Below are 18,767 nucleotides of genomic sequence, written 5' to 3' on the forward strand. Positions count from 1 at the left end.
ATAGCGGTAAGACGTTGTCCAATGTTGAGACTTCGCGAGCTAATAATTCTTTTACCGGCGGCGAAATAGAATATAAAAAGTTTTTAGATAAATTAGAATTAGGAAGTTATGAAATAAATGTTGGCAACAAGGAAGAAGGTTATCAAGATAAGCAGTTAAAGACAGCTAGCAGTGGATGCGGCGAAGGCGTAAGCAGTGGCGCTCTTGGTGTGCTGAGAACATCGGCAAACGTAAGTAACTGTAGTCTCGTCGATACTGACGACAGATCTCTTGTAACAAATAATTTAACGAATTATTGTGCTTCCGCTAACCATTTGTGTAAAAATATTAATAGTACTAATTATACTAAAGCCGAAGCTGGCAGTTTACTTGAAATTAATAGCGATGTATGTAGTTTAGATAGTCGATCGTCGTTGCAATCGAGCAACGAAACTTTAGGAAGGGACTCACCTTTTAAATTAGCGAACAGACCCCACGAGGCTGACGTTAAGAATATTATTAGGAAGAGTCGAACTAATCGTCGACTACAAAACATTAATACCTTCGGTAAATTAAGGCGAAATAAACTTAATGAAGAAGAGCTCATAGCATTAGATGACTATAATCGTTATCTTAAACAAAAATCAAGTAAATGTAAGTCCTTTAGTATTAAGAATGTTAAAAATAAGTTACGTAAGCTTAATAAGATTAATTTTGATAGTGTTAAGTTTGAATTAAGAAACATGAACTTAATGTATATAGATAAAGCTAGATATAGTGACGAAAGAGTTGTTGCGTATGATCATCGTCTCAAAGGCGGTGATATACTCAATGACGGAGGACAAGAGTTATGGGACTCAGCTACGGTTGCCCATAACCAACAAAGCAAAATATCTACGGATTTTCTCGGTTCTGTAAATATTTTAGATCCTAGGGACAGGTGTAGTCGGGGACAGAATTTTGCGGCGTGTCAAAAGACACTACCATCTGTAACGACTGCAGACCGTCCAAATAGCGTAGTCAGAAGTACGTGGACAATTGTAGGTAGTACGTTGGATGCGTCGGGTGAAGAGAAATTGCCAACTACTGCAATTGCACGTAATAAAAATAGTTTACCTCATAAAGATTTAAATATTAAATTTGATAAAAATGTTAGTGTTAAAAGTGTTTTAAATACTAGTGTTAAATTGATATATATGATTATGATAAGCGTGATATACATATCAGTGCTAAGTGTAATATATTTTAAATTAATAGCGGAGAGAGTGTTGCTAGTTAAGGCATGGGGAAGCGCATGGCTTCCACGCTAAGTCCTTTACTAGTATTCGGAGCTGCGGTGCGAAATAGTTTGAGAAGAATCTGGCTAATGAAAGAGCAGACGACCCGGTGGTATCACCTACGCCGCTTTCCAAAGCTACCAGCGACAGAGACGAGGGAGTGCACGCCCTGTCAGAACGTCGTATGGATGCGCAGGAATGTGCGCGGGAAGAACTACTGGCGAGTTCAGGAACAGATTCCGAACTTAGCGGTGGAGGAGCTGAAGTAGAAAGAATTGTTGACTCGACAATATCTAATGAAGAGATGACCCTTGGCGAGAGGCTGGATGCGTTGGACGCAGTCTTACAAGACGCCCCCATCAAGATAGCGCCCCCCAAGAGAGAATTTAGGAGAGTGGGACGGTTGGGAGGGCGGCGCCCTGCGAGGACCGACTTCCCAACGCCCTGGAGCAAAGATCAAGGTACTACCTTTGGCGAGTGGCGGGATGCGTTGGACGCTGTCTTACGAGACGCCCCCATCCGGAATGCGCCCCCCAAACGTCAGTATCAGCGTATAGGCCGATCAGGTAAGCGTCGCTCAAAGCGATCGCTACCGCCATCGCCTGTAAGCTAAGTCTCTAACTAAACCGAGCTATAAGTCTTCGAGAGGAGCGATAAAGAAATAAGTCTATTATCGAAGCGAGCGATAAGACTTCGAGAGGAGCGATAAAGAAATAAGTCTCTGATCGAAGCGAAAAACAAGTCTTTTCTCGAAGCGAAAGAGAAATAAGTCTTCGGGGAGAGCGAAACGAAGAACGTGTTGCTAATTAAGGCGTGGGGAAGTCCGTGACTTTCACGCTAAGTCCTTATTAGTATTCGGAGCTGCGAAACAAACAAGTCTTCGAGAGGAGCGATAAAGAAATAAGTCTATTATCGGAGCAAACCACAAGTCTTCGAGAGGAGCGATAAAGAAATAAGTCTATTATCGAAGCAAACCACAAGTCTTCGAGAGGAGCGATAAAGAAATAAGTCTATTATCGAAGCAAACAACAAGTCTTCGAGAGGAGCGATAAAGAAATAAGTCTATTATCGGAGCAAACCACAAGTCTTCGAGAGGAGCGATAAAGAAATAAGTCTATTATCGGAGCAAACAACAAGTCTTCGAGAGGAGCGATAAAGAAATAAGTCTATTATCGAAGCAAACGAGTCTTTTCTCGAAGCGAGAAAGAAATAAGTCTTCGGGGAGAGCAAAACGAAGAAAGTGTTGCTAATTAGGGCATGGGGAAGTCCTTGACTTCCACGCTAAGCCCCTAATAGTATTCGGAGCTGCGAAATGAAGACGTGTTGCTAATCTAGGCGTGGGGAAGTTCGTAACTTTCACGCTAAGTCCTTATTAGTATTCGGAGCTGCGAAATGAAGAGAGCGTTGCTAATTTAGGCGTGGGGAAGTTCGTAACTTTCACGCTAAGTCCTTATTAGTATTCGGAGCTGCGAAAAATAATTCTCTTGATTGGGATTGATTTCAAATTCTTGTAGAATGTAATATATAGCTAGGAGTATTGAGCGTTAGATTGAATAGGTTTAAATGACCCTATGTAATTTAATGTTAAAGGTATTGTCAGGGGAGTCTCCCTGGCATATCATGGTACTATGCCGTATTTTCTAGTAAGCGGGAACGTGATTCGCGACGGGAAGTCGAACTCTACTTCTGTCCATGGGTCGTAAAGGGAGCGTCTCCGTGAGTCCTCTTCCTTGCGGTTGTCCCTCGGCAGGAAAAGCAGTAGTCGTCCCATACAGCACTCACCGTCCTCAAAATAAAATTTTTAACTTCAGAATTATTGAATTATATAATTTTCTTTTATTAATTAGAATTTTAAGACCTGAATCTGGGCGAATATTAATTATAAAAAGTAAAAGAAAAACTTTGTGTGCATGCGCAGATTTTGTATATTTTATTTTGAATATGCTTTACTGTTGCTTTATCGCTTTGCATATTACTGAGTCCTGAGGTGTGGCAATGGTGAATTGAGACTAGACATATACAGTTATGTCTTTATTAAGGGTGGGCATTTGACACAAACAAAAACGCCGACCTTCAGTTAGTGTTTATGGCAGAGTATGGTTTAACGACATAACTATACAAATCTAGCCTTGTAGTCAATTCTACTTCTCAAATAGCCGTGCGACAACCTCACGACGAGGTACAAACAGAATATATAAGTCCCATGGTCCTAAACTATGGAAGAAGCAGAGAAGAAATGGTCGAAAAAGACCATGAACAGGTAACCAGTAGCGTAATCGTTTAGTATTAGGAAGTAAAATGTATGTTGTTAACCTTTTCTTTGTAAAATGTAATAAAATTTTACGTAAAAAATTTCGCCTCGAAGAATCGAGACTGTTCAAGTGTAATTGGAACGCTGTGACCGCAGACCTCGAAATGACACGCCATGAAATTTCAAATCGATCTATTTCGGAAATAATTTCCGGGAAATCTCCATTAAACTTAGAAAATAAGTTATGGGAGAGATTGTTTACGTAAAATTAAGCAGGTACATGCTTCAATAACTTTTATAGCTATAATGGAAGTGTATGAAAATTGGAAAAGAAAATTGAATATTTATAAATTTATATACTGTATAATTGTAAATAAAGAATTTTAATACTAATTTTATCAATACAAGATAGGAGTTAACTACCGTTATAAAAATATTGTAAACGCGTATCTATATCTATAGACGCGTAATTATAATTATAGATTTTGTTAATGCTATAACTTGCTGACTATAATATATATTGTAAAAGTAACAATTGGAAAAACTTGAGATTCTGGTATAGATGGGTTTCTACCCATAAACAATAATAAATCTTAATTGCCTCCTAAGTAATAAAAGAATCAAATACTGCGACTAAAAACACAAACTGGCGCGTGACCTTGAACCTTAACTGAATTCTGTTCGACTAGAATTTACGGCCCGGCTGTGTTGAGTTGCCAGATAAAAATAGATTCAAGGTTACGTTTAGATTACTATGGAAAAGCCACTATTAAGGACGAAATAAATTTGTAGTCGCTTGTAAATAACATCTTGTTAGGATTAAGCATTTATATATTTAAGTTGAAATGTTAAGTATAATATTATAGTATTTTCACGTAATAATGTTCGTCCGAAAGGTAAATATCGAATGAAACGTTTTCTGCGGCTCCAAATAGTTTTATTAAAACTTAGTAAAATTCTATTGGCCTAAAAAGGCCAAGAGTGGTGGAAAGGACTAGTACGTGGGTGTCAACCTTTCATTTTGACATTTTAAATTTAAAGACTGCCATTCCCTTATTTAGTACACGAGTACCTATTCTGATACCTCGTTGGAAAGCTAAAAACTTTCCCCTTCGTTTGAACACGAAAAATCATATAAAATCAACTATTTTGCTGACGTCACCGTAACTACGTATTTAAAGGACATGTTCTAGAGGGTGCTTAAAACACCCCTATTAAGTCTTAATTTTGCGGAAATAAAGTAGAGTAAATTTAACCCGATTTAATTAGAAGATATCTCTATTAGAAAGTTACCAGGAACGGGAGATATACGTAAATTTATCCCGTGAGAGAAAGATATACATCTGCTATCCCTTACGGACTGTTTCCTGTTAAACCTCCATCCCGAGGGTATAAAAGGTGACATCCTTTTTCCGTAAAATCATTAGTTTCTACACTTCTCACCGGCGATCTTCAGTAAGCAGCAGACCTCTCTGCGAGCTTGTGGGACACGGTTCTCAGTACATTCGCGATTCATACGTACCAGTAAGTCCCCTTCGACGGGCAAAACGTAGCGCGAATAACTCGTATCTGTCGGTAGTGACGTCGGCCGCCAAAACGTAGCACGAATACTACGTATCTGTCGATAGTGACGCGCCGCGGATTAATTTTATTTTTCATTACTCATCATACGAGGTGACGTAATCGAGATAAATTACGCGATCGAATTTGTTTTATAAAAACAAATTAATAAACTCAGTCTATAATAATAAATTTTACAAATCTTTTCGGGATTATAAAATAAATTTTTGAAACTTTATTAAGTAAACATAATTATAAAATAAATTTTTGAAACTTTATTAAGTAAACATAATTATAAAATAAATTTTAGTAAACAAATTTTAGTAAATAAATTTGTAAACATTAAGCAAACCTTTTGTAAACAAGTCTGTAAACACAAATAAATATTTGTAAATACACTGTGAACATAAATAAACTTTATAAACAACAATAAAATAATTCTATTCTTTTATAAACCTAATACTGTGTGACCAAAGAATAATTTATATTTTCTTTCTTATGGGAAAATATTTCATGAATTAAAAATATCCAAAGAATATCTGCGTATACATTCTCTGAATTAGGTGTGACTTTTCGGGAATTTGTGAAAGATTTCACAGAGATCCTATAGTGAACAAATAAATAGTTTGCTGATACTTTAATGAGATTTAATTACGGGAACAATGACAGTTAATCTTATTGTGTGACCGTGAACTCTAGTACCTGAATAAATTCGGCACCACACCAGCTGAGAGTTTTATTCGGGAATTCAAAAGTTGTGATACTACAAAGGAGATCCACCTCTCCTAATTCATCACTAGTCTCCTCAGTGACGGCCCGGTAGCATTATTGAGCTAGCCGTGAGCCGGGTCATGTCAATTCGTTAGTTATTATCCTTATTAAATTTTGGAGGCAAGATTTTTTATAGAATACGCTCAAAATTTTACTATTCAATGTCTAAATGTTTACAATGTAAAAAATTTCTTGATTAAAAATGTGCCATTGTAATAATATAATGTTGTAGACAGTGTAGAATGTATACTATCTCATAAGGCACTGTTCCACCGACTGCATATGCATATCAGATTAAATTTTACTGTTGCGTATCCTGCTTAACGCGATGGGGATGATTTTTCGTAATATAAAATATATAAAACATCAATACACTGAGAAAATTCATTAATTATTTAAATATATTATTATTATTTATATTATAATATTAATTGGAACACCTTTTTTCTCCCAATCAAGTTTCCTGAATAAGTCCTCATGAGTAGCGGTGAATAGTTTAGGTGAAATGGTATCACCTTGCCGGACACCTTTGTTGATGGGGAATTTACAAGACCGTTTGTGGAGTTTCACGCATGCTGTGGCATCACTGTATATACTGTTCAATATGTTTATGTATATAATAATATGTTTAGTCACCTGCGCTTTGCAGATGATATTGTTATACTCTCACAAGGCCCGAAGGACCTCCAAGGTAGAATGCAAGAACTCTCAGATGTCAGTCAAACGTGATAAATGTCTCGAAGACAAAAGTTATGAGGAACAGCTTTTCGGACCCTGCGATTATCTGTATTAATGGCACCCAGCTCGAGTAAGTCAGCAGCTACGTCTATCTCGGACAGCAGGTGCCCATAGACGGAAGCATGCACGATGAAATTGCTCGCAGAACAAAGCTGGGATGGAGTGCTTTCGGACGTCTGAATAGTATCTTCAAGAGTGACCTACCATTATGTCTTAAGCGTAGGGTGTTCAACCAATGTGTGCTGCCCGTGCTCACGTATGGCTGCGAGACGTGGACCCACAACACGAGAGATGTCCAAAGGCTAAGAGTCGTACAGCGAGGCATATGTTGGGCGAGGTGTATGTTGGGCATCACACGAAAGGACCGTAAGAGAAACGAATGGGTTAGGAAGCAGACAGGAGTACGCGATGTAATAGACGTTGCCAAAACAGCTAAAATGGAGATGGGCGGGGCACATTGCTCGCCGAAAGGACGGCCGCTGGACAAATGCCGTCATCCAATGGTACCCAAGGGGCACGAAACGGCCACAGGGTCGCCCTAAAAGCCGCTGGATTGACGAACTGATAAAGTTCGGCGGAAATACGTGGCAGCGAACGACACAGGACCGAGAGAGTTGGAAGAAGCTTGGGGAGGCCTTCATCCAGCAGTGGATTGACCCCGGCTGATGATGATAATATTATAATATATATGTATATCAATGGCCAAACTAGCGAGTTTATCGTTCGTGGAAATATTTATGTTATAGATGATATTGATAACAGTGCAATTTATTGAATAGATCGTATACCTATTAAAACTTGGAGAATGTGCGTGCCGCTGTATCCTATTTTCGTGTTGAATAGGTCATTGTTCTTGTCAGTCTTACTGAGTAGGTACACCACTGTAATCATTCATATATACAAAGGAAATGGTTGGTTATCATGGAATAATAGAAAAATAATAAAAAAAAAACTTCTTCTCGTATAACGTTAGTAATAAATTATTTATATTTATATGGAAATTACCATTAAATACGATGTCCACTTATTTGAGTGTTCTAGTTCACGCGAAACAGGTGTTCATTTTTTTTTACCTCATACGGTACCAGTTCTTCCAATAGTTTCATCGATAGAGTATAGATTAACAAAAACTATAGTGAAACTGAACATACTAGGTTTTGTGAGTTACATAATATCATATATTGCTTGAATTTTCGCGGTTTTTTGTTTTATTTGTCCCTATGTCCATAAGTTTTCAATTAAATGGAGAGACCTTTCGGTCAGCCTTCACTCACCGTGCATCGGTGCTACAAGGGAGATCTACGCGATACAGGTTTGGCATGGCGGGAGGCGCGAGAGTTGGTGATTGACCAAGGGAAGTGACGCTAACGTATGATTGCCTCATGCTCTAATACTGAGGCGTGTCAGTAGTAGTAGCAATTAAATAAATCGTTTGAAGTTTCTCTGATAAATGTTATACTCGTACATTGTTTAGCCTTTAAATAAGCCGCTAATTACACAATACGGAAGCTTACAATACTATATACTCTGCTTATTAGTGAAAATGGTAATTTACTTAGAGGGGAAGGGGGGAAAATGGTAATTTACTTAATATAATTTTGAAGCCTTATTATCCTTTATATTTATTTTTAACATTTGATGACTGCATAAAGTATTTTTGTTACATAAAATAGTATTCTTTTAAACCTCTCGCTCTAATGTTTGCGAATACAGTCATATTTCAGTACATGCATGTGCAGTGGTGTTAAGATTTTTTACATTTATTAATTTTTAAACGCATTTATAAAACCATTAGTATAATTTATGTCAACATTATTATAATGAAATATTTACGATAAAAAATTATATTGATAATCTCTGTGATCCCAAATTTGACAAGAATTAGGCATTTTATTATTCAAAAAATGGGCAAGATTAACACATTTGAAGATAATTCTAAAGATACTAATTATAAGCTATGTCTTTAACCATTCAAGTGTGATAAACATCCTACGAATAATGATTGCTTTATAATAATTATTGACCTAAGAATAAGGTAGTGTTTTTTTTGAAATATGCCATTTCTTTTGGCATTCCCCAGTGGTTAAGCTACCACAACGGCTGTAGCCATAAATTTTAATTTGTCTTATGTGAAAAATGATTTAATACTCAATTATTTGGAAACCACCATTCAAGGACATAGATATTTTTATGAAAATACTCTAAAGAAGAATTAACATCACGGAGCGAACAAACTTCTTTTCTAAGCTATGAAGGTATTTATTGGCGTATCCGGAAATTCGTACGTAAACAGTTCACCGCAGTACACTTATTCGTGCACCGCAGTACGTGAAACATGAATTCGTGTAACATTTAATCAAATGACAAGTTCTTCGTTGAACATTTCACCGTAGAGTATATTTGTACGTATGCTACAACATGTGGCGAATTTTATGAGATGTCTTTACTAGGTTAGGTTAGGTTAGATTAGGTAATGGTTAATCTAATTGGAACAGTAACTATCGCCGCATTTTGCAAGATACGTACAAATGTATTCCACGATGAAATGTTCAACGAATAACTCGTCATTTGATAAAATGTTATACGAACTCATGTTTCACGTACTGCGGCGCACGCATAAGTGTCGCACGATGAACTGTATACGTACAACTTAGATGTAACCATTTATTGGATGTATATTAAAAAATATAAATAATATCTAATATAGTATGATAAATCTATACACGGCTTCACTTGCAGTTTGTTTGGTGATCGATTTCAAATGCGACCTTGTTTTATTTTTTCCATAATATATTATTTTATTTTTGTGCTCCTGATAAAAATCTAACAGGGGCTGTTCATATGAAGCAAAGGCACGTTAAAGCAGCTTCAGAAGTTAAATAATATTATTATTTGACCCAAATATAAGGGCGTTGAGTAACGAATAAAGTTATTCGTGTTATATAATACATATATATATAATATATGTGTGTATGCAGTATATGACGATGAAATAATATTATTGATTATATTATAAATTATATAATATTCTACTCACAGTTATGTGATTCTTTGTATTAGTGATTGTATGAAGAATAAAAATATTCATACAGTCATGAGTAGGGAATCCAATCCCGAGCCAAAATTCTGATCCCGGGATTTCGGGATTACAATTTGACAATCCCGGGACTGGTCCCGGGATTGACATTTTTTTTCCATTGTTAATATAAAATTGTTATATTTACAAATAACATTGATAAAATCGGTCAAAAATAAATCTAGTATAATTTATACTACGAGTATTTAAGACATTTATTGTTAATATTGTATACGTTCAATCTTGGACGTACCTACATATGTTTAATGGAGTAAATAATATTGTAATATAAATAATAATGTGAATTTAATATGAGATTGCTGTTTCTGATAGTAAAGACATAATGAATGGATTAGCGAGATTAAAAATAGTAAAGCAAATAATCATGGCGTACTTATGGCCTTTCCGCTTCATAAATCTAATTAGTCAGCCAAATATGAAACTGCCGTAAAACGTATGATATCATGGTGGAATTACTTTGTTAAAAGTGCGAAGCATTGTTTTGTTCCAATCTTTCTCATTATTAATAATTTATGTGAAAAAAATAAAATGAATCGGCAACCTACACATGGGTATAAATCAAACTTCATTCAAACTCAGTTTATTTCTAATGTAGTTATTTTTTATTAAAAGTATTTTTTCTGTTATATTTTGGCTTTTATTTTATTTTCCATAAAAATTGATAAAAAAATCAATCACGAAATCCCGGGATTAGGTTTATCAATCCCGGGATTCATAGGTATCGAAAATAGCTCGGGATCCCGGGATTCCGGGATTGGAATCCCTAGTCATGAGCCTGGGGGTCTATTCTATACACAAGGCGGGTATCGATGGTAGTTTATCATATTTATGTATTGACGGATTTAATTGTTACTATATAAGTTAACCGTCTAAACTGTCAACAAGTGCTATATTTTAACAGCCCGTCTCTTGGATATGTTACCTTTTAGATCGAGATAGAGAGTTTTGGCAGTTTAGACGGCTAATTTATTGTAACAATTATAATACGAATGATAAAATTAAAATGATATAAATCTTTCCAGGCACAATGTTTTGGCCAATAATATAAGAAAAATTGAAGCAAAAAGGTTTAAGATGCGTGCTAAATTAAAAATATTGAATTATTATGACGTTTGAGTATTGATTGAAATTCGCCAATGATGTTCTTATTTAAAAACAAAATGAAATATTATTGTTAGGAGAAAAAATACTGTAACGGTAAAACAGTTTCCTGTATGTTTATTGCACCATAGTTACTATTTGTGTTTTTTTTAATTGTGGGTATACTTGATTTAAATAACCCTTAACATCGTTTAGTTGCTTACCTAAATTCATTCGTAGGTTTTCGTGTTTTCGAAGAAAAGCAGTGCGTGCGTATAAACAGTTACATTGGCCACTGGAATTAATCAGATACAGAGTATAAATTAAAATTCACGAAATTCCTTTTGTGTTTCCGCTTTTCGAAGCGCGAGAGTTGTAAAGAAAAATAATAAAAAAATGGTTGTTAATGTTTTGAAACTAGCGTGACGATTGGAAGAGCGCCTTCATTAGTGCTAACGTAAAAGTTTAGAAAGCAATTCATTATGACTACCGAATTTTAATTATTAGGATTCTATGACTATTCATAATTTGTGTGTGTACCATTCAAACGAATCTCTTTCGCTCGGACGATTAGTAGATCAACTAGAATATGGGTAGATTATAAATTTTGATTGAGTTGACAGAATTCTGGTCAGATCCTCTGGGAATGTCACGCAATGGGTAGATAAAGGGAATAGGTAATTAATTAATTAATGAAGTCGGTTCAACCGTCAATCACGTCAAAATGCCACGATGTTTTAGGTTACATTTAAAGTGTAATGTTTTATGTACCTAGATATAGATTTTATATTCTCAATCTTATCAGTAGAAATCTAATGTTTTAGGCAGGGGTAGACTACAACACAACCCATGGCATTGAAATATTCTATTATTTATCTGTATGTAAATGTTGTGTTCGAGAAATAATCAGAGATAGCTGAATCTCGAGAAATTCATTTTTCTGTCATTTCGAGAATTTTCATTTCTCGAGAAATCATCAACGAGATTCTCGAGAAATCGATAAGTTGACACTAGGATAAGTTGACTGCAATGACATTAATATGGACGAAGCATCTGGAAAAAAATGACACTCACTTTTTTGTCGGGTCTGCCGAATGGCATAATCTGTTCTAACGCCGTTACAATAAAGGTGATATTGCTATAAATTCCCGATGCTTTTTGTACGGTCTGCCGAATGGTTCGGTTCGAACGGGTTCTCTCAAATGAACATTGACACTAGAAATACTGTTCTAACGCCATTACAATAAAGGTCATATTGCTATAAATTCCCGATGCGTGATATCGCATAATGGAAATTGCGTGACGTCTACCTATGCATCTGCGAATGTCGCTATGCGCGAATTTACTTGCAAGCTACTGTATTGAGTGCGTTGTCCATTAATAATGTCATTGGTTGACTGCAACCAGGAATTAAAAAAAACTGAATGGAATTTCTCAAAAACAAAAAAATGGTTTATCAATAAAAAATGTCTCAAAAAACTTTCATTCTGAACGGAATTTATAAAATTTGCCAGTAAAATTAAATTGACTGGAAGGTCTAAAAAAATAAAAAAGACCGAGACGAAGAAGAAGTCATTTCGTAATAATGTCGATTTATCAAGAATCTAGAGAATTCTCGATAAAATCAATATTCTTTATTAAGACAATAATTATTGTAGAATCACAAGAATTGTGAAAGTCTAGATCTCACAAATTACAAGCTATAGCTGTATACATTCATTTGAAGTTATGTGCCTCTTTACGTTACGGGACTTCAAAGCTATTGTTTTATTTTTATTAAGAATGCATTTATTATTTTTCAAAAGGTACTCAATATATGATAATATACAAAGTTAAACAATGCAATGATTGAAAATAGGTAATGATTTTTAAAAATCGGTTCAAAGTGTTAGGTTTTCAGAGGTTTTTTTAAAAATTATGTAGGTATCTATTTTTAATAATAATAATCAAACATTATTAAGTCTTGTGAATACTCAGCATTGCGTAATAATTCAATAATCTCGTTTTGTTGCATATTGTAGATGTAGTTACTATGTTATGTTGCTTATAGTATCAGAAATGATATGCTTAACATTCGCCGCTTGATACTATCTGTTCAAATATCCCTCTTGGTTAATAGAAAATATTATCTACAAGGCATTTTTTTAAAAACTTTTTTACCACATAAAAGCTTCTACGTTTTAAGGGGCGTTTATATCATGATATTAAAAGTTTTTTGGAAACTTTCGGATGGATGATGATGGCAATTTGGTTAAACCAGTAGCGTGCGATGACAAAATATTAAAATCACCTGTAAGATTAACATTTAATTTCGTTTATTAAATTGAATACAATGTATGCATACATTCAGGCGATATTTATTAATTTATATAAAAAGCTGCGTATAATGTTTACCAATTAGTGAAGCATCTACATTGAAAAATTACTACATCAAATTTGAAAATAAAATACTAAAGAAATCATTTTCATTATCATAGAAAATTAGCTCCAGACTTAAAAAATATAAGTATTCTTAATTATTCGAATTTATAGTAGTAACATCTATTGGCAGAAAACAAAACTATTTGTCTCGGTCGATAATAAATACACACGTCATCGAATAATACAAATAGACGTTGTCCATACGCAAGTGATGTAAAACTAATAAATTTTATTTCATTTCATTATATAATTGCAATTCGAAACATATTATATCGTGGTGTAGTCGGCAACGACAAGTGAAACAATAAAGTCAACATAAAATTTTATTATAAGTCGTATGTTTTTATATAATATGTGCATATCCAAAATCAAAATAAGTAACTGTTCGTACTTCATAACATAAAAATAGATTTTATCAAAAAACAACAAATTATTTAGTGGGAAAAGATATAATTTTGAGGTACCTAAACGTAATATATGTACCTACGTCATAAAATGACAGTAAAATTATTTGAATTCAAAAGATAAATTACTATCTATGGTAAAAAATAGTAGAATATACGTATACAGGAGTGATATTCACATTATTATTAGCAAACTTTTGGCTTATTGCGAAGAAGAAAAGGAGTCGCATCTTAAAAAAGAGCTGATACATTAATAAAACACGCGTTGCCGCTATGACAGGTACGTCACTGAGAAGTCTTCCATATGCGACTACCGCGATTTCCGGTTATCGACGAGATCTTGTTGTCGGACAGTAGCTAGTGACAGATAAGAGTAATTCCACAAACAACATCGTATATGCGTGCTGAAAGATTAGTTTTTGACAAATAAATGCAATATAATCAAATGAATGGGAAATCAGAATAATATACAAAGTTATAAAACTCTGTCATAAAAGATCAAACAACACATTCATTTATTTTCACATTAAATATATATTTAAAAAATTATTAAGTATGAATATTTGCGATATGGAACAGTAAAAATACAATAAAAAGAAGTTAAATTCTAATCGATTTAAGTTTTGTACTATATGGATTATGGAATAGTAGAAAACTTAAATCCATTAGAATTTAAATTCAAATTCCATCAAGTATTTTCGGTCGATAGTATTATTAAAAAGAAGTTACTTTTTTGTAAATGTTTAGAAGAATATATAATATTGTTTTGGGGGACTTCGTTGTTGAGTCCGAGCTCGCTGTGATTGGGGATGACCAAGTGACTGTGAGGTATAGATGGAGAGTCGTCAAGAGGAGAGATGAGAAGTCGAGATTCGGTGGTTTCTCCGATGGATGGAAGAGCGAGTTTTATTTGCAGCGTAAAAAGTCGGTACAATAGTATGTTACAAGAGCGTTATGTTACAATAGTTATGATACTGTTCCGAGGTCCGAGCTCGGTGGAATAGAATGCTGTGCGGAGCGACTTACACGCAGCTTACTGACGACTGCTTATTTACGGACCGAGATGATTGATACTAATAGGTATTTAGACTAACTATTATATACATGAATTCGTCTTGTAAAGATAATGTTACCTTTTAAATGAATTAGTCTCAAGGAAATATTGATGAGTAACGATTTATTCGACTACTTAGCTCTCGTATAATGGCACGTGCTAATTTGTGATTATCATCTTTTTTATAATTCAGTTTACACGTTTTTTTAAGACACGCCTTTGTATCGGAGCATACAAATTGGCGTTAAGCTTCTTACGCTGTCGTTATCACGCGTAAAAGCAGCGCGAGCTAACGCCGACTTTCTGAATAGCAATTTCCTGAATACGCCCCGAACTGGAGCGCGATAGTAATTCACATATAAGAGGCTGGCGGTATATCTAAAATGATTTTACACGCGATAGGCGGGACTGGGATTCGCTACCTACATTGTTACGGGAATGTTCATATCAAGTTCGTGATATGGCTTCACTTATCACTGTTATAGCGGAAGGGAAAAAATCAGCTAACGACATTGAATAGGTACCTATCCCACACGAGTTTAAAACTGAAGTATTTTCTAGTGGGTCGCTTACTACTAAATAGTAAAAAGTTTAGTATAAGCCAGCTCTCACATCAAAACTCGCCTCGTGTGCCGCACAGCCATAAAACAAACATTCCGAGAATTGAGATCTAGTGTTGCTTGTGAAAACCGTTCACATCTACTTAGTCTTCGAAACGTATAGATATTTAAATGTGGTGATCGGCGAGCCCGTATAGGAATGACCAATTGGTAGGTGTTTGTATGTGACTTCGACTCTTCGACTCAGAGCCCGAGAAGGATGCAACTTGTCGATTGCAACAGCAGATATTTTTTTCAAACGAGTCGCATTCGGCCAATCTGCGGAGCTCCATTTGGCAACGTGTGTTTTGGGAATAACGGTCACATCACATCGACGTATTCGACACGTTTTAGGTGAGACGAGTTTTGATGTGAGAGCCGGCTAAAATTAATAAAAGTTCAACGGACAATATAACAAAATTAATTACTGGTAGAAAAGACAAAAATTGTTTAGGAAAAGTGTGATATTTGTAGCGGCCCTGATTCAGTCAGTACGTGATAGGCCTCGGGACTGTCAATAATACAGTCAAACTCAAAAATTGTCCCGCGTGGCAACGCATATATCAAAATTAACATACCACAAGTATTCACATGTGTTTCACTGATCACCCATTTACAAGCAACCCCACATATTTGAAAGTAAATAGCCAGTAAAGTGAAACCAACGACATGAAATGTGTACATTTCACTGTAAAAGTAAATCCAGTGCGAAAATATGCAAAAGTTTGACAATAAACAAAAAGATTTGATTGACTAGTAGAATGAGAGAAAATGTCATGAATAAGTCAAATATAAAAAAAATGGTTCTTGTCGGTTTAAGGGAAGCCAGTGGCAAACAAATTTTGATAATACGATATACTGGATTATTTGTTAGGTTATGTTTGGTTAGGTTATGTTTGGTTACGTTAGGTTAGGTGAGGTTTTCATTTTTGAATTATGCTAATAAGCTATGAAAATTAGCGCGGTTCCCGCCTGGCTTCCCTTAAACCAACTGGTACCAAAATGGTTCTTATAAAACACTGTTAAGTGATGATTTTTTGTTGCGTTATATTCACTCTCAATAATATACCCCTTTATGAAAATGTTGTGAGCAGTCACAGTGTGGCTATTATAAGACCGTCTCGCACGATTTAAAATGCGATTTAAAATAGCGCGACCAATAGTCACCGACGTGTATCTTGAAAACTACCATACAGTTCCATTCTCCACAGTAACCGCTTAGCGGAAAATTATCGCGCGATTTTATTCGCTGCGTGTGAAGCGGTGGTAAAAAGGGGTCACAACTCGTGAAAGATTGCAATCAACACACGTGAGATGGTGTGTTAGTGTGAGGTAAACGAGTTCTTCATTGAGTAAATTTTGTAAATAATATTTGTAGAAAATGTGACATAATCTATACATTTAATAATGTATTGAAAATACAATAATATGGGTCAATGTTACCTGTAACGATCGTGGTACAGGTTTCCATTACTCGAATTGAATAAAAATTGTTCAATATTTTACTTACCGATACAAATGCCGAAAGGGAGAGTGGGAATATCTTGACTGCGTTGACTTTCAAGGGAACTTTACATCTCGTCATGAATATAAAGAGCAATTTGCGGAAGCCAATACCTCGTTCATACCAGCAGTTGTGATATGCAGCGTTAACGATCATAGAGCTCTGAAATTAACAGATTGCATATGATAGTCATCTAGTATTGTAGGCAAAAATGAATACCAAGAATTAGATATGACATAGTTTAATAGCAATATGCAACGAAAGTTTAATATATAAAGGCCTTGTCCAGATGACACGATTTAACTCGCGTGTAAAAACTCGCGCGTATTACATGTGACCTCATTGAGCCGTCCACATGTAATCGCTGCGTATCACTTCTCGCGCGCGGTCGAGGTACAGATGACCTCATTGAGCTATCCACATGCACTCACTTCGCATCGCGGTGATATACACGTCATCTGAACAAGCACAAACACTCGAGTAATTTTTAACCCACATTATTATAATATATAATATAAAAAAGTCAGAGTAAGAAACACGACAATATAGAAGAGATAAAAAGCATTTGAAGTTAAGTATACATAAGAATTAATATTTTTTATAAAAATAGATGTTTTTTTTAAATAGATATAAAAAATATTAAGACTATGAATTAGTTAAAAATATGTACGAGGAAAAATTGAAAACTTAATAAACTAAATTGTAATTATAAATATGACCATAAAATAGAATGTAATAATAACGTAACCGTGTACGTAAATATGTAACAAATTCACATTTTTTTACAATTGTAAGTTTATCTTTGACTTACAATAAAAAATATTTTTCTTTTTAATTTTTTCAGATACCTACATATTTATTAATTAATACAGTTGAAATTGTAAATTACCAAAAAAAATGTCTCGAATTGCAAGCTTCGTATTTTTCAGTTATGTGTCTCTGGTAGGTATAAGCATCCCCCTTAAGGTGCTATTAAAAATGGACAATATAATAAATACATACTATAAAGACAGCTAATTTTCGTTGGCCAAGAAAATAACACGGTTCTCGAGTTTCCAGTTCTTTTGGCAGTAACTACGCTAGAGCGGAATGTTTATTCGCAAATAAGTTTTACTGTCAAAACAACCATTCTGTTTTTTCTCACAGATTTCCGACAAAGGAAAGACAACGCGCGTTTTAAATTTCAACAAATATACAGAAATTCGAGCAGTGCAGACTGAGTGTCTAGCATTTTACAAACAAAGTTAATAGACATATAATACGTAATTGTATTATTTTATTTAACATACACAACAGAGAGTAGTGCAGTAGATTGTTAAAACAACACTTTTAAAAGATGTACATTACAAAATGTTTCTATTTTTTTTTTGATTAATTGTGTATCTTGCATTAAGGTTACAGTTACACTGGTTACGATAGGTTACAGCACCATATCGACTGCGAAAAGTAAAAAGGACGTAGGTAAACCACACAAATCAATTTTACAGGAGGCACAAAAACGTTTCTGTTATGGTTTTCGGTCAAAGTTAAAATGTGAAATAGAACTAACCTTGAAGTGCATGATAATTAATAATTTGGTTTTTATATTCCTAGTCTGATATTAATTATTGAGTTAATTTAAAAAAAAAATCAGCTTACATCCTTTAGCAACAACGTGTATTTAGTCGTGTACAAAATTATTATGCAATAAACCCTATTTTGAAAAAAATTGAGGGTTACGCCCTTTTTCCTTTCTACAGTCGATATCCCTATTACAATTACCCTTAAATCTCTTAGATAACACAATAATTTCTCGATATTACCGTGCTGTAAGCATCTATCAGACGTATTATGATTGTACCAAAATGACGGTTTCAACTCGCTAGCTTGTTGGCTTCTGAGCGAGTAGAAAGTTTTGTGTCCCATCATCACAATCGCACTAGCTGACTAGCCTGCTTTTAAACTTGCCGACCAGCAGCTTGTAAAGTAGCTCAATGTCATCGACGCTTTCAACATTTTCATACGTTACAGATAATTCGAGATAATTATATAT

The 18,767-nt window shown here is 34.8% G+C and overlaps 2 protein-coding genes across 7 annotated transcripts in view; one reads left to right on the top strand and one right to left on the bottom strand.

Annotated features, from left to right (window-relative positions):
- The window catches only part of dlg1 (MAGUK family member discs large 1), a 219,045-nt gene that overhangs the window by 61,397 nt on the left and 138,881 nt on the right, over window positions 1-18,767 (top strand). The gene's annotated exons all lie outside the window — the stretch shown is intronic.
- The window catches only part of LOC147078321 (4-vinylanisole receptor-like), a 106,639-nt gene continuing 98,855 nt past the window's right edge, over window positions 10,984-18,767 (bottom strand). The window contains exons 8-9 of the mRNA XM_085960436.1: window positions 16,675-16,897; window positions 10,984-11,048 (exon numbers count right to left, since the gene is read on the bottom strand). Coding sequence (XP_085816562.1) covers window positions 10,984-11,048; window positions 16,675-16,897 — 288 coding nt within the window. The remainder of the gene's footprint in view (window positions 11,049-16,674; window positions 16,898-18,767) is intronic.

The sequence above is a fragment of the Rhyacophila brunnea genome, unplaced genomic scaffold (assembly GCF_057557595.1).
Source record: "Rhyacophila brunnea isolate RB1 unplaced genomic scaffold, BYU_Rbru_1.0 scaffold_11, whole genome shotgun sequence".
Taxonomy (NCBI): domain Eukaryota; kingdom Metazoa; phylum Arthropoda; class Insecta; order Trichoptera; family Rhyacophilidae; genus Rhyacophila; species Rhyacophila brunnea.